This window comes from Tyto alba, unplaced genomic scaffold (genome assembly GCF_018691265.1).
Source record: "Tyto alba isolate M040663 unplaced genomic scaffold, T.alba_DEE_v4.0 Super-Scaffold_29, whole genome shotgun sequence".
Lineage (NCBI taxonomy): Eukaryota > Metazoa > Chordata > Aves > Strigiformes > Tytonidae > Tyto > Tyto alba.
In genome coordinates, this window is record NW_024881303.1 from 7968187 (window position 1) to 7991263 (window position 23077).

At 38.7% G+C, this 23077-nt stretch overlaps 1 protein-coding gene and 1 long non-coding RNA gene across 5 annotated transcripts in view; one reads left to right on the forward strand and one right to left on the reverse strand.

The window, feature by feature from the left end:
* Positions 1-17987, forward strand: part of HIF1A (hypoxia inducible factor 1 subunit alpha) — a 32958-nt gene extending 14971 nt beyond the window's left edge. For 3 of the 4 annotated variants that reach the window (XM_042799038.1, XM_032996350.2, XM_032996348.2), the window contains exons 2-15: positions 489-679; positions 1623-1768; positions 1870-1954; positions 4772-4884; positions 5871-6073; positions 7482-7588; positions 7772-7919; positions 8839-9053; positions 9239-9519; positions 10045-10167; positions 10396-10790; positions 11633-11741; positions 14592-14718; positions 14871-17987. In XM_042799038.1, the coding sequence (XP_042654972.1) occupies positions 489-679; positions 1623-1768; positions 1870-1954; positions 4772-4884; positions 5871-6073; positions 7482-7588; positions 7772-7919; positions 8839-9053; positions 9239-9519; positions 10045-10167; positions 10396-10790; positions 11633-11741; positions 14592-14718; positions 14871-15022 (2395 nt within the window). In that variant the 3' untranslated portion in view covers positions 15023-17987. The remainder of the gene's footprint in view (positions 1-488; positions 680-1622; positions 1769-1869; positions 1955-4771; positions 4885-5870; positions 6074-7481; positions 7589-7771; positions 7920-8838; positions 9054-9238; positions 9520-10044; positions 10168-10395; positions 10791-11632; positions 11742-14591; positions 14719-14870) is intronic. The other variant, XR_006165879.1, reaches the window with a different exon arrangement.
* A 3180-nt stretch (positions 17988-21167) lies between these two features.
* LOC122154008 lies at positions 21168-23039 on the reverse strand. Its single transcript, XR_006165880.1, has 2 exons — positions 22697-23039; positions 21168-22164 (listed from the first exon to the last, which is right to left on the reverse strand). It is a non-coding gene; the product is annotated as an uncharacterized LOC122154008 (long non-coding RNA).
* Between the last annotated feature and the right edge of the window lie 38 nt (positions 23040-23077).

Consider the following 23077-nt stretch of genomic DNA (forward strand, 5'->3'; position numbering starts at 1 on the left):
AAGGGACTTTTTGGATCACTTGAGAAGCAGGACACCTTATGCTAAATCAATATCCTTGCTTATCTGACCCATTAGATGGGATTTGTAAGGATGGTAAAAAGGGAATAACTTGGAGAATATACGTGATAGTACCGGAGCATTGAGCTGGAAATAACTTATGTGGTAGTATTTGAATGGACTTAAGGGGTTAGGAAAGAGGGGGGAAACAGGATTTGGAGGCTGGAGAGGCAGCAGTCAAGGTACAAGATAAGAACTTCAGGAATGGTTCCGAGTATGTAGATGTCTGAAGAACTGATCTTGTTGGAAGACTCTGTGGGTTTGAATTTAGTTCTGGCAGGACTCTATACACAGAATTATATTTACACTTTGAGATTTTAAATTACTCAACTTTGATAACTGGTTAATTGGCTACTGGGCAGCTTAGTTTCAAATTTAACTTGCACAGAGAACTCTGTTTCCTGTATTAACGCCAAACTTTGTTTACATAGGATTAGCTCAGAACGCAGAAAAGAGAAGTCGAGAGATGCAGCCCGGTGCCGAAGGAGCAAGGAATCGGAAGTATTCTATGAGCTTGCTCATCAGCTGCCCCTGCCCCACACCGTGAGCGCACACCTGGACAAGGCATCCATTATGAGACTGACCATCAGCTACTTGCGCATGAGAAAGCTGCTAGATGCTGGTAAGCATAGCAGAATCTGGAAAAAGGGGCTGGAGGTATATTGAGGAAGAAGCTATTTCTCAAACCTATCAGCAGTTGAATAAATAGTTGCATCCTTTCTATGGAAAAGTGGAAGGCCTTACAGTAGGAATAGGCTGTTGGTGATGGCACAGGAAAAACATGGCCACTGTTCAATGGACTTTGTTTTTCCCTTTCTAATCTGATGACCATAGTTGGCACATCACGCCTGTAGTGCTGTTTTCAGTCTCATTTTCCCCTTCTCCTACAGTCACTTTCTTTCATTTAACCCTCTTTTCCCCCTAGAGTTATTTGTTCCAACTGTTTTACTAAACTGTAGGTGGTTGGTGCAAGTCTGGCTTAGCTAACTGTAGGTGTTTCTCCTTAATGTAAACTGCAGTGAATTTTTTTGTAATGTCTACTCCACTGAAGGCGGAGTTATCTGAGGATATGTCTGTCTCTGCAGTTACACCTACCCAGGCAACTGCAGGAGTATCTGAGTTATATAGATACTGGTTCATAAGCTAGCATGCCATGGATGCTGTACTGGTTATTTGTACTCATGCATGCCTACCTGTACTGTATGGAGAAGTGACTTTGGTAGTCGTACTCTGAAATGTCTCCTAGGAAGCCCCTGAGAAAAGTTTGCAATGCCTTTTTGAGATAAATAATAGTACTTTTGCTACATAGACATTTTCCTTGAAGGGGAAGGTTTACTGGTTTATACATAAAAGCACAGAGCGTTAACCTCACTGATTTTTCTGTGATTTGTGATACCATTAATAGAGCTTGAAGAATTTACTTGATCACTTATCTAAGTGAATTATACTGGTTTGGAACAGTCCTGCAAGATTGACTCCTTGCAGACTGGTGCCAGAAGTCACTCCTGATGGTAAGTGAAGAATGGCTAAAGTTTACTTAAATGAAAATGTGTGGCTGCTTGTAGGTGAGCTGGAGACAGAAGCCAAAATGGAGAAGGAACTGAACTGTTTCTACTTGAAAGCTCTTGATGGATTTGTCATGGTTCTGTCCGAAGATGGGGACATGATTTACATGTCTGAAAATGTGAACAAGTGTATGGGACTCACTCAGGTGAAACACTGACATTTCCTAAGACTCTTTCAGATCTGTAAAAGTTGTTACATTTTTATATGTGTAAAGTTAGACACCCATATACCTCTTATTTTTTGCAGTTTGAGTTGACGGGGCACAGTGTATTTGATTTCACTCATCCATGTGACCATGAAGAGCTGAGAGAAATGCTTACACACAGAAATGGTGAGAAGAAAGAAAAAGTCAATTTCATTTACTTATCGATAGTTCCTGTTGGCATTAGTACAGTTGGCTATCTGCCAGAAAAAGGTGTTGAGAGAACAAACTAGTTTGTTTTGCTGCTTAAATCTCAAAATAAACCTTGTTCAGAGATACTAACAACAGAAATAACCAGAATGTTTTGGCAATATAATTGTAGGAGACATGAGACTTCACTAGTACTCTTTAAAACAAAATTAATGACTAAAATGGAGTTATTGAGGGTTGAAAAAATTGGTGCGCCTACAGGAATAAAATTAGAGGTAGGTTGAATGAGAATGATCTTAAGCAATTTCTGTAGAAGGATATGGAGAAGTTAAATTGGTGCATTTGTCTTGGTCTGGGCTTGCCTTTACAGGGCAACCTAAAACCATATGCTTGCTTCCAGAAATCTCTGGTGGTATACTTAGGACACAAAAAAGATACTATATTTAGGACACTGAAAAACTAATCAGGGAATACTTGGACAGTCCCAAAAAGGACTTTGGTACTGATGCTTCTCTGCACCTTTTAATTGGTGCATGAAATTGGTATCTTTTCACAGATTTCTAACTCTTTTCTCTGTCCGAAGGAGTAGAACACTGTGTTCACATGTTCCGTACGCTTTTGAATTTAACAAATGCCCATGAATTACTGCTTTTATGTCTTCTGAAGGTTTCTTAATGACTATAAAGACTTGGCAGCTTGCATGCCTCCAAACAAATCTTCTTTACTCGGTTGTTAGAAATCTAAAATCTGACCTCTTAATTCCTGTTTCATCAAACAAGGGTTATATGGACTCTGAATCTAGATAGTGATAAATTACCAAGCCTGACCCCTGCTTTTGTGTAGCACTGTAAATCAGAAGTCTTTTATGTTGTCATTCTATTTAATTCAGTGGAAGAGACCAGATATACCATAGCGTTAAGGGCCCCAACTTTGATATTGTAAGCATTTTCTAAACTTGTCTGCCCCTAGTATTGAATTAAGTTTCTAAGGCTAAATTAGACTTGTCCCCTTACCCCTTTTGGAATACTGTAATGCATGTGGGGAAACAGCTTCACTAAAGCAGTGTAAAAAAAACCTGGTCTTGTTGCAAAACCTTATTGTTAAAAATGTCATTTTACAGAGTTACATGCAAACCAACTCGAGCGTGTCTAAATTGACCAGACTGGAATAAGATGTCTAGAAAGGATTATTACAAAATCTGTTTTGCAAATGAAGTTGGCAGACAAAAGTCTAAATGACAGTAATAATAGTACATTTTTATATTTATTGGTACTCCTAGGTTTCATTCTACTGCAGCTCTTACATCAGTGGAATTATTTTGGTTTTGAATTAATTACTCCTCTTTGGGATTGTACTGGTGCAAATGAATGTAAATGTGATTGGCAGAAACTGAGCTGCATTCTGATTTTATGAAGTTGATTTTTAAAAGCTTTCAAAGCTGGTGATTTTGAAAATAATGTCAAATACTGAATCAGACTTGAGAAAGTTGCTCCATCTTTTACAGTTGCTGCTTAAAGCAGAGCTGTAAGGAATTGGTAACAATAATGTTGTGTGATCTTCAACTATGAATTTCTAGATTGGTTTAACTCTTTCTAAAACATACTGAATTAGTTAAGTTTTGGTGGCTGCTTTGAACTCTGCTTTATTTTCTTTTTTCCTCCCTTCCTTTTCTGAGGATATTTTAATGTGGCATAAAATAGGCTTGTCATCATTAGTCTTTGCCTCTGCTAGAAGCAATAGACAATGTAGCATAGGGGCTTTAATGTTTTTCTAATAAGTTTTGTCAAACTCTAGTACCTGCAGTGCAAGCCACTGTGAAGAATTTCATAGCTACTATTGTCTGTGGAGGATGAGAGCAAATTATTGTATAAACTTGTATCAGAAATAAGCCCACATGTTCTAAACTTCCACTGTCTGCCATGATTCGCTCCTCACTCCTTAGCATGCCTCGGCAAACTCTGTCTTCCACTGCTCCTTGTCCTAGGTGCTTTATTTCCTTATTCCACAGTGAGCTGCTTGCAGCTCTCCTGATAGGATCAGTTTGCATTTTCTTTGCCCAGAATAGCCTAGCTAGTAATGGACTCTGAAAAGTTCTCCCCTGTAAAGGCAAAAACTTAGTCTGCTGTTAGCAAGTAAGACTTAAAAATGAGTGCCACTAATATTGATTTATATTAGGATTTCTTGACTTTTTTTTTTCCCCCTAAGAATGCTAATAATGTGTTTTAAAAACTTGGTCCCTGTTTAAGAGTGTAAAGCATTGTGGAAATATTGGGATACATGAAAACAGCAGAGTTGTTAATTCTGAATTAAAAAACTTAAAATACTGCAGTTCTGAAAAGCTACAGGCTCAAAACGTTTCATTTGAACCTCCCTCCAGCAAGTTACTGATGCATTTTAGTGGACACCAATTCAGCAGTACTTCTCATTCTGCAGGTGCTTTTCTTGTCCTCTGTCATAATTTAAAATATATTAAATTTTCAAGCAGTTTGTCTCCCCACCCCTTTTTCCTGAAATCTGGGAGTGTGGAGTTGGCTACAAAATGATACTAATCTTAAAACACTGAACCTTCATTTTTTTTGCCTACCTCACAACAAAACTAATTTTGAAAAGTGTTATTGTCAAAATTTAAGTTTTTATCAGTCCTTTTAATTTATTTTTTGGATCTTCCCCTCGTCTTAGCGTTCTATAAGATGTGGGGTTTTTTGGTGTTTGTTTTTTGTTTGGTTTTGTTTTTTTTAATGCCTTTGGAAGATGATCCATGAGCTTAAGAATTGGTTTACTATTTGCTTTTGCTAGGTCCTGTGAAAAAGGGCAAAGAGCAAAACACGGAGCGCAGCTTTTTTCTCAGAATGAAGTGTACACTGACTAGCAGGGGAAGAACAGTGAATATTAAGTCGGCTACATGGAAGGTAACTAATGCAAAGGAATATTTACGTAGTTTGGCAGCTTCCTCTTCAGATGTCATAACACTGTATTTCAACATTTTTACTTCGTGTAACGAGCTTGAGTTTTAATAAGTACTTAACTAATTTAATGACTGTGCTTCAATATGCTGAATTTTAATGCTGAATACCTCACGGAGGTAGCTGAAACAATTTTTTAAAATTAGATTTTCAAAACTTTTAATGAATTCTCAGTTTTAAATTATAGAGGTTATTTACTTACTAAAAATTATAATTAGTAAATGTGTTTGCATAAAGCCTCCTCTGAGGGAAAAAATACTCAACACCACTTATGCTGATACCTGATTTCTTTTGATTTCACACTGTAAATCTGACAGTTGAGGTCTCTGAAGGACTTCAATATTGTTCTTTCTGAAGCTGCTGGCTATCCCTTTTGTAACAGTTGGAACAAAAAGAGCTCAGCCTGATAACTTTCTGCAGTGAATGCACTTTCTCCTCTGGACAAAAAGTAACCTTTTACTGTATTGAGTGGTATTATGCTCACAATTCTCTCTTAAAACTCAAATTTAATTATTCTGGTTCAAACAATTTCTTCCTTTGTGGCTAACTGTGAACAATTTCTACTTATGAATGGTTAAAAAACAAAAAACAAAAACACAAAACAACAACAACAAAAAACCACCACAAAATGCAAGACTTGAAGGTTGATATTTGATCTCTAACATTGCTTCTGCAGAAGATCTGAAATGGAGGTTGCCATAACTTTCAAATTTAAATAGTAAGGTATCTTTTGGTGAGCGAATTGCTTATCAGTGTGTTGTCATTAAGGTAACTTTTCAAAGAACAGCAGTTCACAGAAATGCCTAGTGTTGCTTCAGCCAGTGCCTGAGGGGGAAGCGTTGGCAGCCTGTGTATTTGTCACAGTCTGCGCTGCGTGAGGAGAAGTGCTGCTCTCCTTTAGCCATCCTTTTTAAAATATAACTTTCCCACAGGTACTTCACTGCACTGGACACATTCGTGTATACGACACATGTGGTAATCAAACTCACTGTGGCTACAAAAAGCCTCCCATGACGTGTCTGGTGTTGATCTGTGAACCTATTCCACATCCATCAAACATTGAGGTCCCCTTGGACAGTAAAACGTTCCTCAGTCGTCACAGTCTTGATATGAAATTTTCCTATTGTGATGAAAGGTAATACATATTTTGTACTTTGAAAAAGAATTAATTTGTAGGATTTGCAGGGTTGGTATGCGCTGACTAATGTTGGCCTTCTACATTTATGTAGTCTTACTCATTAGCTTGATTCCTCTGCACAGTGGAATCATTGGTAGAATACTTTGGCTTTTACAAACTGATCAGGATGCCTTATTTAAAAGCCAGATTTTTAAATCAAAGGAGGGTGCAGGGTTATTACTTTGGAATAAATCCTTTGCCTGCAGTTAACTGCCTGTTCAAACTGGTCTTTAGTGTAGTGGCAGCGGATAAGTTGAAATTAGATTTTTCTGGATGCTGAAAAAGCAGGAAGGATTTAGGTTTGTCAAATACGGTGGTGCGTTTTAGTAACTGAGAAAAATGTGTGTGTAATACTTGTCAGATGCATTTTATTGCTACCATTTCCCCCCTCTCCCTTCCTCAAGAGATCAGTGTCTGCTTTGTCCAGTCCAAAAAAACCCCAGAAGTTCAGCTGTACTTTTAATGCAGTACATCTGCTGTTGAAAGAGATTTTGTGTTCTGGGACAAATCATGGAAGTAGTTGAATACATAAGACTGCTTTGACTATGCTTTGGAAACTTAGCTTGACAAATATGAAAAACAGAAGTGAAGGAAATCATTGGCCTGAGATTTTTTTTGTTGCTTAGGGTTTTTTGTTTGGGTTTTTAAATGTTTTTAATTGGGTATTATTTGTTACTGCCTGTTTCCTTTTCTTTATAACAAAAACCTACTTCTAATTAGTTGCTGCAGTTAGATGCAGAGAGATGCTAGGGCAGGTTATTTTCTGTCCTCTGCAGTAACTACCTTTCTAGGACTGATGGTGTCACCATAAAAGGGACTGACTTGGTCACATTCTGCATGTGGAATAGGGCAAAATGAAAGGGTTCCCCCGGTTAGCACTGCCCTCTAGGGGCTGAAGAAAATACTGTTTTCTTGAAAAGCTGGCAGTGGTTGGGTGGGAAGAATAAATCTGATTCCTACTTAATTGCAGGTTTAAAACTGTTGAAGCATGTCTTTGTTATTAAATTCTCATATTTGTGTAAGATGGATATGCTAGTCCATAAGTAGCTGGTCTACCTTTAAGCAAAAAAAAAAAAAAAAAAAGTCTAGAAAGCAGGGATTTACTTAATCCTATCTACCACAGGACATGATTTATAGATCTTCAGTGAGAAGTAAAATCCTATGCCTGCTGAAATTTCTTTAAAAATGAAGCATTAAAAATAGCAATTTATTTCAAAATGAAAACTCTCAGTAAACCAAAATTGCTGCTAGTGAGTATGGAAGTGACTCTTAGGATTTTTCTAGATGTGCAGGAATCCAAATGCTCTAGTATTTCTGCTAGTCCACATCTGCTTTTACTTAGCAATTTTTTTCCCTTGTTTTAAAGAATTACAGAGTTGATGGGGTATGAGCCAGAGGAACTTCTGGGTCGCTCAATCTATGAGTACTATCATGCACTGGATTCTGATCATCTCACCAAAACACACCACGACAGTAAGTGAAAAGATGTATTTAAAGCCCTCCAACTACAAGAGATGAGATACAGCACCAGGGGAAAGCAGCAGAAGAACAAGGGCTTTCTTTTAATTACAGATAGGAATCTATAGCGAATACTTATCTTAAATGGTTTCTGTTTTTTCTGCCTGTAATTAAAGCTGGTATCCTTTCTGCTTTTAGTGTTCACAAAAGGGCAGGTGACAACAGGACAGTACAGAATGCTTGCTAAACAAGGTGGCTACGTCTGGGTTGAAACTCAAGCAACTGTTATATACAACACTAAGAATTCTCAGCCACAGTGTATAGTGTGCGTAAACTATGTGTTGAGGTAAGTTGAGTGGACGTTGCTGTTCTTTTGTCATCATTTTTATTGAAGACAAAGTCAGGTTTTGATGGCACTACATCTTTTTTTCAGCTTGCTGAGACTGTGATCCCTTGTTGAATATGTTGTGATGTTACTGTTTCCCACCAATGAAATTTTGCTTAGAATACAACTCCTAATCCTAGGACTGGCAGTATTTGAAAACAAAACACTTGTTTGATCTGGTGATGTCAGTAGGAAGATCTCCACAAGTGAAAGCGGGCCAGCCTCTTCTGTACTATTGCAATGGAAGCATTTGAGAATTGGTGTGCATTCTAGACAACTCTCTAATCTCTGTCCGCAGTTAATGTCACTCATAACTGTTAGTCAGGGAGTCAGGGCAGCAGTAATGGTGTCTGTCTTAATCCCGTTTATCGCTTTCTTCCTTTTAATTTTTCTTTCACTTGAAAGCCTCAACTGGAGGCAGACTTGTTAACTGTTTTTCTGCAACTGTATAATAGTCCTAAACTATTTTTTTCAAAACTTTAGTGAATGTACCAGTATCAATCCATCAACATATTGCACATTAATTTAAAACAAACGTGTTTTAGGAAATAGCAACTTTCTTGTTTACCTTACTTTCTCAATGTTTTCAGAAAAGCATGTTTATTTTTGTTACTGTTTTTGATGGCACCACAATTAGTGCTTGTTTTGCCTATTACATTTGAGGAAAGAATGAGTAAGAAGAAAAGAATCCTTAAAGCTCCTATCCTTGTAATTTTGTGGTGTGTATAGTGTTTCGAGTTTTTTGTTTGTTTGTTCTTTGTGTTTTGTTTTGGTTTTTTTTTTTTGTTTTTTTTTTTTTTTTTTAACTTACGAAACTGTTAAGCTTGAATTTATTCCTGTAGCTGTTCTTTTAACAGTTATCTTCCTCTCTGTCTGACAGTGGAATTGTTCAGAAAGACTTGATTTTTTCCCTTGGACAAACTGAGTGCATGTTGAAACCAGTGGAGTCTCCTGATATGACCAAAATATTCAGCAAAGATGACCTGGATGATACCAACAGCCTGTTTGAAAAACTTAAACAGGAACCAGATGCTTTAACTGTGCTGGCCCCAGCAGCTGGAGACACAATTATCTCTCTAGATTTCAGCAGTAATGGTGGGTGTGCGATTAAATTGGAGAGCACGCTAGTTAGTAAAGTTAGTATTTTACAATAAATTTCAAAAAATAAGATCCCACTATCACTTGTCTAGTGGTATTTCAGCCGCTGTTTAAATTTAATGAGGTCCATAGACACGCACAGTATTGTTACTTAGGTTGATGGTTTCTTTTAATTTTTATAGAGTCTGATGAACAACAATGTGATGAAGTTCCTTTGTATAACGATGTAATGCTCCCCTCATCCAGTGAGAAATTGCAGAATATAAATATGGCAATGTCCCCACTACCTGCCTCTGAAACTACAAAGCCACTTCGTAGCAGTGCTGATCCTGCACTCAATAGAGAAGTTGTATCAAAGCTGGAGCCAAACACAGAGCCACTCGAACTTTCTTTTACCATGCCTCAGGTGCAGGAGCGACCAACCAGCCCTTCTGATGCAAGTACCAGCCAGAGTTCACCTGAGGTTAGTTATGCAATTTGGATATGCTGTCATTAAAATGTATGTGCTGTTGGGGCATGTGGGGAAATCTAGTTAAGGATGCAGTAGAGACAGGAATTGAAAACTATTTCTGTGTTGTGACCTAAGCTCCTCCTATGATCCTGAGGAGAAACACAAATTTTCATACATATTTTCATTAAAGTGAGTCTTGCAAATGCATGCAATACCACTCAATAGAAATATGAAGAGCTTGGGACTGGTCTCTGAACCATTCTTTTCTAGAAAGACAGCTTCTCTAACAGCTTCTCTAAACAGCAAATAGTTCCAATAAATTACTGTAGAGGCTACTTCCAGATTCCAACTAATCATGTGCTTCCCAAGTGGGGTAGATCTGAATCTATGCTGGTAAATGTGTTTTCCCATTATAATGTTGTGCGACTATAGTTTGGAATTAGTTTTTACATTAGAACATTTTTCAGAGAATCTGTAGATACAATACAAATGATGTACTGACAGAAAGTTAAAACTGTGCTCAAAATGTTTTCACAGCCCAGTAGTCCCAATGACTACTGCTTTGATGTGGATAATGATATGGCTAATGAATTCAAACTGGAATTAGTGGAGAAACTCTTTGCAATAGATACAGAAGCAAAAAATCCATTCTCCACTCAGGTAATGTATATTAACTTAAAATTCTGTATCATCTTAATACTTATTTTCAATGCGCTTCTCTTTCTTAGAATGTCTTCAGGAACTTCCTCTTATGTAACATTTTCATTACAATAAATTGCAAAAAAAACATTGTAAGGATTTGGTAAAAAGAACAGCCTTAATGAAGCCATGAAATTGTAGCTGAGATGTTCTTACATATTACAATTTTTTGCCTCTCATCTCTTCCAGGAAACTGATTTAGATCTGGAGATGTTGGCTCCTTACATCCCAATGGATGATGATTTCCAGTTGCGATCCTTTGATCAGCTATCTCCTCTGGAAAGCAGTTCTTCTGGCTCTCAAAACGCAGCCACCATTACCATATTTCAGCAGACTCAGACACCGTCAAGTACTGCTGATGAAATAAAACCAGTGACAGAACATGTGGATGATGTGAAGACGCTAATTGTTCCTTCATCTCCTGTCCACATAATGAATGAAACGAGTAGTGCCCCAGCATCCCCTTACGGCGGGAACAGGAGTCGAACTGCGTCTCCGGTCAGAGCAGGAAAAGGAACATTGGATCAGACGGAAAAATCTTGTCCAGGAGCGCCCAGTTTGCTAACAGTCACTCTGAATAAAAGGTATTTTTAAAAGTGAAGCTTAAGCCCTAGTATCTGTTAAAGAAATAAGATAAAATATACTTTTAAACACTGTCCACTATTGTACGTTGTCTTCGGCATTCTACTTCAAAGTAGAAATTGATACACTTAAATTTGGACATTTCAAACAAGGTCGCTTTTTTATAGCAAGCTTCCCTAAAATTAATTTTGCAGTAGCTTTTACATAAACATCTTATGTCATAGGCAGCTACAACATGCAAACCATGTTCGTAATTTTGTTCCACTCTTGTATCTGACATGTAGCTTTTTAAAAAGAATGCAGTAGGCAATTTACAAGTACCCACACAATATTTCTGGTGCTTTTCTTGTCCACTTTCTTACGAGGTAAGAGGCGACTACGCAGTCTTGGTGCTACATTTATTGCTTTTAGAATGAGCCGTATTTCATAATAATGGACTGTGGCATATGTAATAGATGTTTAACATGATAAAAAACTCTACAAAATCAAACATCAGACTTTTGGTACGTAGAAGATTATATATACGTAGAAATACTCAGAATAGACTTTTCCTCACCCTTCCCTACCTTCTTTCTGTTGAAAGTGAATTGCTGAACTTTTATGCTTTTTTTTTTTTTTCTCCAAAGACTTTAAAATTTTTAACTCATTCTGAGCTTCACAGCAAGATTAAAAGCTAACATTTGCTATGCTCATAGACCATGATTGTTGAAATAAGTCAATTATGAAAGAAAAGTAGTATAGTTCATAAACTCAGTACTGTGATATTGTATATAAGTGTCCACAAAAGAAGAATGGCTTAAGGATAGCTGGAAACGTCTTAACAGCCTGAATCAATTTTTCTTAGATCTACTGCAATGGATGAAGAACTAAATCCAAAGATGCTAGCTTTGCATAATGCTCAGAGAAAACGAAAAATGGAACATGATGGTTCACTTTTTCAGGCAGTTGGAATTGTGAGTTTTGTTTTACCGTTTTCAAATATTCACTTTTAACCTTGCAATTTCTGAAATGAGGCATCAGTGCAGACTCCTGAGGTTAGCTGTTGGTATGCAGTGGAATCTTAGGGTCGGAGATAATTGTTCTATCGTGAAATTCCCACATATATTCAGATACTCCTATTTTAGTTCTTTTACTGTTGGTTGTTTCAAGAGTGCCTTCTGTACCCAAGCACATTTCTTGATTAGGTAGAAGATACTCTTTTGTGAACATATATGTTCTTCAGTAAATATGCACACGTGTAAGACACACCACATTTAAATCTGTAATTGCCATATTTATTTTACTTTTGATTTCAAACTCAGTTTTCATATTTGTCAATACTGGACACAGTGTTCTTATGCTGCTATCTATGCTTTCATTTTTTAAATTGAGTCTGAGATTCTTCTATTTGATCAGATAAGACCATCTGAACCATAAGGGAATAAAATTCATATAACCTCAGATATGTATATTACTACCACTTTAATTTCATGCACACTCTCTCTAGTATTAGTGTGTGTGATCTGAGTGTGTTGTTATCTGTCCTACCTATTCAAAAGAAACTTTTTAGGTATTCTTAAACTTCTGTCACTTAATTTGGGCTATCCAGATTGTTACTTTCTACACGGGTACTTTGGCTCCATAATCTTTGTCTCTTACTGTCAGTTCTTAGTAGTTGGAAATCTTGAGCTTTGCCGTTACATACTGTTCTCTCTCTTCTTGCCTTCATTGCAGATTCCCACTTCTCTTGAAAGTTTTGCACGGTTAGTTCTTAGTTCCTCTACTGCAATGTAGCCTTTAAGGTTCTTTTGTTTCTCTAGTGGTCCATCTCCTAGGTATAGTCATCTATCATGTCTTACAGTTCAGGATTATTTTTCCTCTGAACTGTGAACTATTCCTGTATTTGCATTCTGATTTGGGCATGAGACAAATCACTGTAATTTGTCTTTATCATTGCTCTCCTCTAGAAGAGCTGAGAGCTTGTGTATATCCATTTTTTTTCTGAGGCAAGTAAACTTTATTTAAAAAAAGAAAAAATCATACTTATGCCATTGTTTTCATTCGCTAAATGCTTTGCACTTTCATGCATGTTGCTCTGTTGCTTTCAGTAGCCCTGTAAGAATTCACAGCTCTGCAATAAATTTTACTGCCTTCCATGCCTTTTTCTCATGGGATGGTTCTACAGCTGTTCATATAGTGTTGCTGATAAATACCCAAAGTAGTGTGGGATGTCATTAAATACACAGAACACAAGCAGTTCTGTATTAACTGCTGTCATCGTGTTCAGACTTCTATACATAAGGCCATTTTAATACTTATAGGTTTAAACTTCATCCCTTGCTAAGCCTTTTTCTTTTTTCTGTATCTGACAAAAGTGTTATTTTGACGGTTTCTGCAGTCAGAAGCTGAATTTTCAATGTAGCTGGGTCTTACTGACATTATTTCAAGCAAGTGCTTTTGTTGTTTGGCTTCTTTCTCCACAGTGGATTTCTGAGAGGATGAACTAGGCTTTGCACATGCACAGAAGAAAAAGGATGTTAAACCCAGGTTTATAATACATGGTATTCTGAGATTGTGCAAAAACTTGCCACAGCTGCTTAGCTGTAAGGAACCAGGACTTACTTTGCAAAGAGTAAAAATAAGTTAAAACCAAAGTAAAGTACTGCTTTAGTTTTCTAGGAAATAAGAGGATGAGACAAGGGCAAGATGTGTTTTAGTAAGATTGTGAAATAATGACACAAATCATTACATTGAAAAAGATAGGAGCCATGTCTTTCTTAATATGAAGGTCTGTATTGCATTCACAGTAACAGGAAAAAATAAAAAAAAAGAAAAACAAAACAACAAAACCCTAAACCAACAAACCCCCAAAACACCAACCAAACCAAAACCAACCTAGCAACAATGTAGGTGATTGACCTTACTATGAAATGCAGCTTCTAAATTTGGGTTGTTTTAACTATAACTTCTGTTACGCAACTGTCCTTTTGACTTGCATGGATGTTCTATAACCTGAAAATGTATGTTCTTTACTATTTTCAGTGCTCAGGGTAACGTCAGTGTTCTGAAATACCTTTTCCCCTTTTTGCAGCAGTCAGTACTACTAACAAGACAAAACTTTGCAGATTTAACTGTATTTGCTAGCAAACTTGATACTAAGATGGTGTTTCTTCCTTCCATCCCATCTGTTTCAGTGGCAGCTTCTTCTTACTTATCCTAATTATATGGAGCCCTTAGGAGCTTTCTAATCTCCATATCTTCTATGCTGCTGTCAAAACAATATGCTTAGGAGCCGTATCTGCAATAGAATGGCTTAGGACTGCATTCCCTGCAAGACTTGGGTCAGATGGCTTGGTGGCAATAACTGGAATGCCAGCAGAATTTACATCTTAAATTTAGATAGAATCAACCTCCTGAGGTTCCTGGGTCTCCTGTCTACACTATTAATTCCAATGCAGAAAACCATTAGAGACTTCAGTGAAAACCTGATGCTTACTCACCCAAGAGCAGTGGTAATTAAATGGGTGTGTATGTGTACACGTACATGCTAACCTTGAGCATGGTAACTGATGATAACCAGGATTTAGTAATTGTTTTCTGTAAGGGAAGGTCTTGAAATCTGATTCAATTTTTTTTTAAAATAATTTTCAAGGCCAGTGTACTTGGAAATATATTTCTCCACAAGATCTGAATGAAGTCCACTTTAAATTATAACAACGCCTACATTAGTGATTAGTGACAGGAACTGTTGGTTTGGAAGAGGGATGAGGAGGGCTAGAAAGATACGGTATTCAATAAAGAAGATTTATTTTCTGTCTTTCTAGGGGTCTTTATTCCAGCAGACAGGTGACCGTGGAGGAAATACATCACTTGCTTGGAAGCGTGTAAAGGGATGCAAAACAAATGGTCATAATGGAGTAGAGCAGAAGACAATCATTCTTCTATCAACTGGTTAGTATCTTTTAATATGTGGAGGGGGACTGCGTGAAAGGGAACTGAGTGACAAAAACAGAGCCAAACTTACCTCCTTTATGAACAATTTTGGATGAAAGGTTAAGCATGGTGAATAAAGTACACTTTTTCTCCTTCCCCTCCTTCTTTAGACATAGCAAGTAAACTTCTAGGGCAGTCGATGGATGAAAGTGGACTACCCCAACTCACGAGTTACGATTGCGAAGTAAACGCTCCCATACAAGGCAACAGAAACCTGCTACAGGGTGAAGAATTGCTCAGAGCTCTGGATCAAGTTAACTGAGCTTTCACAATACTTGTTCCTTTTTTGGACACTGGTGAATCATCACCTAAAGCAGTCTATTTATATTTTCTATATCTGATTTTAGAAGCCTGGCTACAGTACTGCACTAATTCAGTTAGTTCAGTTTTGATCCCCTTTCTACTTATTTTGACAGTCTTTTTAATATGTTCTTTATGTAACAATAACTCAAACTACAGTGCATTTTTATAATTCTTTGGTACATACACTTTTAAGTCCATTACATTTAAAACACACTTGCAGTAGCAGCTTTGAAATATGCACCTGATTTTAAAAAAATATTTATTTTTTGGCTGGGGAGTTAGTCACCAAAACTTACCATTAGTAAAATGCCAACACAGGAAAAACTGGGAATACTTTCATCCTGCTCTTCATAGGTAGGTGGAAGACTTGTGCTCTCTTACTCTTTATGTTCAAATAAGTTTTTTATTTTAATAGCTTTTGTAAGAACAACAATGCTTTGCAGCAGTGCATTGTAGCCACAATCGCACAATATATTTTCTTAAAAAATACCAGCAGTTCCTCATGCAATATATTCTGCATTTATAAAAACTAGTTTTTAAGAAGAATCTTCTTTTGTTCGCCTATTAAATCATGTTTAAACCTGGATCATGTCATTATTTTAGTCACGTTGTAATATAAATCGTTCTTAAATGCTGTCTTATGCTTTTGACTTAAATGAGTGTGGTTAGTCAAAGGAAAGGCTTTATCTGGAAAGGGCTAGCAGCATTTCATTTGGATAAGTTCTCAATTTAGAGAGAGATTGATGTTCTTAAAGTAGTCACTTTGCCAGCTTAAAAAAAAAAAAAAAATCCCTGCCTGTAGTTGTTGAAGTTAATGCTAATATTGTGTATGATCTTAAATCTAAATGTTCAGCTTACCCTGTGTGGTATAGGTGATATTTCAAGCAGATTGTAAAACATCTTGCATTGTTAGCAAAGTTTTATCTAGTACATCATTGAGTTGCTCAATATTTTGATGTTTTGGTTTTATGCACCTTGTTGCTATTAACATCCATATGTTTTCATGTAGATTTCAGTAACTTGAATATATTTAGAAGCCTTTTTATTTAGAAATATATAGTTGTCACAAACATCTTATTTTCCTATATGTACTGTACAAAACCTTCATTCACTCATTCTTTTGCTCTTTGTGGTTGGATCTAACACTAACTGTATTGTTTTCTTACATCAATAAACTATATGTGGACCAGGCCCCCCTGGGGAGTGTGTTATCTGAGAGAAATGAGATAATTTATATTTTTGTTAGTGGTTATTGTTCATCCGTGTTCCCTTTTTAACTTAGAGTTGATTGGAAATCACTGCTTCTTTATTTTGATTGTAACATCTCTGCATTAATTATTTGAGCCTATTCAGTACTGAAGTCTCCTAGACAGTGTTGTACTACTGCTCGCCAAAGATGTTAAACTTTTGAATCTGTTGTCACACCAGTTAGCAAACTTGAAAGTGAGAAGACAGCACATTTGTGTTACTTCAGAGTGGGAAGATTCTTCCTTATGAACAGCTTAAAGGTTTGTCTCTGGAAGCTTTATCAAGGTAACACTGGAAAGCAGGAAAAAGTAAAATTCATAGGAGTGATCAATTAAAGATGGATTTTTAATCACAAAACTGCATGATTAAAAAATTAACCTGGTACTTGATGATAAAGCTTGTTCTACATCCTTGTGCTGTTGACTCAGTAACTTTGACTACGTGACTCTTCTCATTTTGCTGTCATAAAACAAAATGCTACTGATATAACCTTGTAATGTGTAAATATGGGCAAAATATTCTGTGCATTCTTCAAACTATTTTTAAAAAACCTATCTCCATGTAAGAAGTTAACTGTGGAGTGTCAGAAGATTTATTCTGGTTTTATTTTGGAGACTTCATTTTCATTAGACTTGAGCGTTTTGAAATCAGTATAATGGTACATAAGCTTAATGTGTTTTCCAAAATTACTGTTTCACTGAAATGAGCACTTTTCAAACTGACACAACTGTATTAAACTAAATGGAGACTATTGGCTATCATCTGAAAAAAAAAAAAAAAAAAGGCACTGGTAACAGAAAGCAGTTGCATACTTCTTAAAGTTTGAGTAGAAGTTGCACGAAGAGAGGAGCCTGTGTAGGTGTATTAAGCTAGAGTTGAAGCTCATGCAGAGAACATTTTGACCATATACACCTGTTACTATTAAAGATTTTTAGTGCAGCCTTTACGTGTGCAGAGTTTATAAAGTTCTCTGGATAAAAGCAGCAGAGCTACTGAATGCCTGCTGTGTGAGGTCTCGTGGATGGCATTCTTTCCATGGCATCTCTCTCTGTCAGCAGTTAGAAGGTTTAATAGTGAAGTTGCTAAAGGCTTAAGCAAAGCACCAGCTGTTAGGGGTATCCCTTAAGCTTAGCTCTGCATGGATTGACCTGATACTTTGCTGAGATAGTGAGGAGAGTCTTGCAGACTTGTGAAGGTGTTCTGCTTTTCTCACTGCCCAGGCAAGCTCTGAGCTGGCCTGGCAGGTCATCCCGTTTTATCTTCATACCATCTTGTTTGATGTTGTTCTGCTATTCTCTTGACCTTATTTTGGAGGAGCCTGACCTATTTGGATCTGCCAGTTCCTCTTCAGTGTACTTTAAGAGGGCAGTAAATTTTCATAGAGAAAAATCTATATTAAAAAGAGGAGGAAAATTTAAGTGACCCACATCATTTCTGGTTATGAGCCTGCTGGAATCATCTCTGGTCTTAATGACAGCAGCTGTGGATTTAAATGAGCTATGTTTCATCTAAGAATCTTCCCAGCTGTTGTTCTTGATTATACATAATAACAAGGCATAGCATTTTGTTTGCTGTCCTGGTAAAAGTGACTGAAACAAGCAATTAATGGAATGAACTGCAGTAGCTGTATTGATTTACTCTAGGGGAGAAAAAAACCCAAACCAAAACCCCAACCACCAAGCCTCCTAGAGACACTGAACAAAGCATGGGAAACTAACAGTAGTTGCTCTGGCCTTTAGAGCTTTGCTAAATGCAGGTGTGAGTTTGCAAAATCTACAGTTAGGCCTTTTAGGTGCCTTTTTTTTTTTTTTTGTTTTACTTTTTTTTTAAAAAAAAAAAAACCAAAACCCTAGGAATATACAGCCTGATTCTAAACCTACTTTGGAGGACAAGATTCTAGAATACATTACTTCCTAAACATTTTCTTAGTGATTTTGAATAATTTATTTTCTGACTTGCTACCTTTTAAAATGTTGAGCTACTACACTAGAGCACTTATTCTGTGCCAGTAGTAAAGAAGAAACTAGATAGTGTTTCCTTCTGTATCTGAACCATGCTAGATCGTGTGGAGATGATAAATTGAGAATAACAGAGGTAGCTTCCAGAAGGTTATTGTAACTACAGCAGTAGTCAAGCCATGCCCTCTTCATGGCATTAGCACAACTACTAGTTTTACATATGGATTCTAATTGATGTTTTTATCAACAGCAATAATGGTTTTGTTAAAAGGTAAAGGAATTTTTAAACTAGTATTTATGATGACATCATTCATTCCTTTACCTAAAAGTAGTTTTAAGTAACTACAGCTGTAGATCCCAAGAAGTCACTTAAGCCTGCTGTCCACTAACTTGATCTCAGATGTAATATCCTGAGTAAATTAAGGTGTCCTGGATCCAAAGTACGCCTTTCTGCCATACATTGCTCCCGTCTAGTGAGATAGGCTTGAACTATTTTGACCTTTGAAAACCTTGGGGTGAAACAGTAGTAAATTGCTTCTAAGTTTCCTTTCCTGAGCAATTACTGAGTACAGATTAAGGTCAGAAAGAACAATTGAATCTTTAAACATAACACTAGTGACAAGCTAAAGGGTCAGAGCTTATTTTGGATGAATTAATTGGCTCTGCTTCCAGTGAAATACAACTGTAGGATCAAAAATGTCCAATGATTACAGGTTAAACTAATGCATATTTAGTAGTAATTTTTCTTTCTTTAAAAAGCTGTTCAATTAGCTACTGTTGTTTAGCTGTGTCAAGGTAGGAAGGTGGGCTGTTTCACCTGTATCTGCTGGCAAGCTTTCTCCCCTGCGAACCTGCTGAATAAACCGTTTCCTTTGACAAGCAGTGCTGTGGAAGCTGGGAGCTGTGAGTACCCTGCCACTGCTGCCCAGGCTGGACAAGCCCAAGGTCAAACGTCTGTCCTCATCCCCGCTGACTAGCTGCTACTGAACAGAGCACACATCTCACACAAATGTCACTGCACTTAGGCACATTATTCAAACCATAATTGTCCAGCATGAAAGTCAACATTTCAGAGGCCAGGACTACTTTGTAGGAAGACCGTTTGAGTTGGGTACCCAGCTTTCATTAAAAATACCATTAGCAATTAGGCACTTGACTCTCTGGAATTAATTTTGGAGAACTGTGATTTATTTTTTTAATCTAAATTCTAGAAATGTGTTGTCATTTTCCTTCTGCTTCCCTGTTTACCTTGAGGAAGTCTTGCCAAGTTACCAAAAAGTTAAAGAGTTTGCTACTGGATTTATACAGTATGGTAGATTTTGTGAATAATAGCAGTATTCTCTCATTAAGAAGTGGTATATTTTAATGGAATTCTTTTTTTGGAACCAAGTACAACGTATTGCAATTGATATTTCTCTTGAAACATTTTGACATACTTGTGACTGTATTTCTTTTTGATTGTGTAACAGTATAAAATTCAATAAAAGAGAGGGTTTGTTTCTAATTTGTGTCATCTGTGATCTTTCTCTTCATCTGTTATCCCTGTTCATAGAATGGTTGGGGTTGGAAGGGACCTTAAAAACCATCTAGTCCCACCCCCTGCCCTGGGCAGGTCCCCCTTCCCCCAGCCCAGGGGGCTCCCAGCCCCGTCCAACCTGGCCTTGAACCCTTCCAGGGAGGGGGCAGCCACAGCTGCTCTGGGCACCCGGGGCCAGCGCCTCACCATTCTCACAGGGAAGAAAGTGTTCTGAAAGATGGAGATGGCAGGAGGTAAAAGCACTTTTTAGTGAACTAAATAACCGTGATGCAGCATAACTAAAATGCCCTACGTGTTTGAGGTCTAACTTGCCTACTACTGAAGTCAGAAACTTCGTCACCAAGCATGGGTGTGTTCTATTTTTCAAAAGTATGTATAAATTCTGTCTTGCATTTTTACAGCTGAAGCCTGTTCACCTTAGACATGATAGTTATCTCCCCTGCCTTAAGTAGACTACATGCATGAACAAAAGAGGTTAAGCATACAATTTAACAAGACAGATATTAGAGATGGTGTAGGTTTTCCTGCGGAGAGCTAAACTGAGAAGAGAGCAACAGACAGGGAGCCAGAACATTTATGAAAACTCTGAGTAATCACAAGAAGAATGCCCTTTGTAAGAAAACAGAAACTAGTTTGGATCCAAGATGACATCTCCAGGTGATTTCAGTTGCTCTCAGTACATGCAAATAACTTGACAAGAACTTGTGACTTGCTGTCTTGTTGAATCAATACCACTTCCTATTGCACAGATTAAAAGTCTTTTGCAATGTTTTTGGTTGGTTGGGAAGTCTGAAAGCAGAAGGCATGTGCAAGTGCTGTCGCAGTAGAGTATGATCCTGTTATTTGGCATTAGTGATAGGTTTTTACGTACAGAAGTTTGGATGTGGTATTTAATAAAACATATCCATTATTTATTTTAATGAAAATCCATTAAAACATGATTTATTTTCATGTTTTCAATTTGAAAATGTGTTCTAATACAATAATGCAAGCTATTAAAAAAAAAAAAGTTGTGCCATGTGCAACTGGTTATTTATGCAGGATAAATGGCTTTTTAACTTTCAACTTACAAGTTAGGAATTAATAGGGCAAACAAGACTTCATCTTTTTGTTTAGGAGTTAAATAAGAATACAAAGAAGATACAGTAACCAGCATATAACCAGCATATTCTTTACATCGTCCAATTACCTTTTTTGTTTTTACTTTGGAAGGCATTCAAATATACTAGTGAAAAATCTGACAGAACACTAGACGAAAACACACAATTTATCAAGAAGAGTAGAGTATTAATTAGCCTAAAATTTGACACTGTATTTAATTGTATACACCCCAGAAGGGGAATTTTACAAAAGAGACCCTCTTGCTTTTTTGTTTTTATTCCTCTGCATTTTCATTCTTTACACTGTAGCCAAACTTTCTGCAAGGAAAGACTTAGCACAGGTTAACATATGGGCACATCAGCCTCATCCTCACCACATCTTACGTCATCTTACATAATGTAAGTATCATGACATGCAGCTCCATCTGCCTTGTCAAAAAAAAAAAAAAAAATTTCCATCTAGCGTTCTTGAAACATCATCTCTGAGAAATCTCAACACTCACTGCATGCCTAAAATCCCCAAATCAGAAGAAAGACACTCAGGCTTTACAAACTCGGCATCACTCCAGAGCCAAGCTCCTCCACTCCTTTTAAATTAAGGGAGAACTCCTGTAACCAAGTAGGGCTTGGCTTGACCTGTAAGTAATGATGAACTTGCTCGTCCTTTGAATCCTTAAGTCCATTGGCGGGGAGGGGGATGTACTTTATAACCGTTTCCCAAGAGCACTGGCATTCTCTTTCAAAATCAGTACAATCTGTTGAAGACAGGGTCACGTACAGGATGAACACAGTCACTGCCCTATGTCTCTAAACAGGAATCCATATGATAAATAAAAATGTCCTGTCTTTACAGGAAAAAAAAAAAAGGCCAAACCAAACCCCAGCAGGTGCAGCTCTCCCCCTGCAGCTGCTAAAACCTGTCCAGTTCATATGCAACAGCTCTGCTAATGGTCCTGTTCCTATAACCAACGACGGCGGTGGTCAGTGGTGGTTAAAGACAACAGCTGTTTGGCTGATGGCCGTTCATTTCCTACTCATCTATAAAGGCTGCTAAAGGTTGGATTCCAGCAACCTTTTGGGGAAATATAATAAATATGGAAAGATGCTTTTGTGCCTGAAGCATTGTGGAAGCTGGTGCCATTGTAGGAGCTGATAGCTTGAAGCGCCTAGCTTTAAGGAGTGAACTTTTGATCGATTAGTTGATGCTAATGGTGAATTGGAGAACATCACGGTACGGGAGCCAGAATTTAAAATCCATCTTGTAGCGCGTGATTATTTGAGAAAGCGGAATGTGAATGTTTAACCCGGTCACAGTGCAAAACTCCTGCAGGTTTCAATATCCTAAAGGCAGCACCCAACGCACCACCCCATGCGTATGCGCTATGCTTTTTCTCCCTGCCGTTTTTTACCTGTCAAGGTTGCTCCAGCGCAGGGGCAATCTCCCCCCCCCAAGCCGAATTCACAGCTCCCCCCCCCTCTCATCCCTCGGATGCCGAGGAATTCGGGCGCTCTCCTGCCAGCCCCGGGGGCCAGCGCGGGCGCTGCTGCCGCCCAGCCCCGCTCCCACCTGCCCCCAGCCCGGCTCCGCTCCAGCCCCGCCCGCAGAGGCGATTCCCCCCGCTCCCGCGGGGGCTGGTCGCGGCAACGACGCCCCCCGAAGCCCCGTCCCTAAATCCCCTGGGGAACTGCTGCGGGGCTTCCCGGGAGAAGGCGGCACCAAACCGCCGCCCGCCCGACAAGGCCTCGCCGCTGCTCGCCCGCCTGCCCCGGTACCGCAGGTCCGTACTCACTGAGGGCGCGGGGCTTTCTCCGTCGCCAGCGCTGCTCTTCCCCAGCCGCCTCGGCAGCCGCTCGCCCCTACGGGCCGGTCCCCGCCGCCGAGGCCGCGCCCACCCCCCCCCCCCCCCCGCTACGTGCGGCTCGGCAGCCGCGGCCCCCTCCCCGCCCGCCTACGTGTGGCCGCGCACGCGGGGCTCGGAGGGGACGGCGGCCGCGCTCCCTCAGGCGGGAAGAAAGGGCCGCCTCGCCGAGGGGGGCTTCTTGCGGGGAACACCGGCGGCCTCGAGCTCCCCGCGGCTGCCGCCCCTTTCCCACCCAAACCCCCGCCCCTCCTTCCCCCCCAGGGCCAGCCGAAGGGGCACGGCGGGAGGCGGGACAGGCGGCGGCCCCCC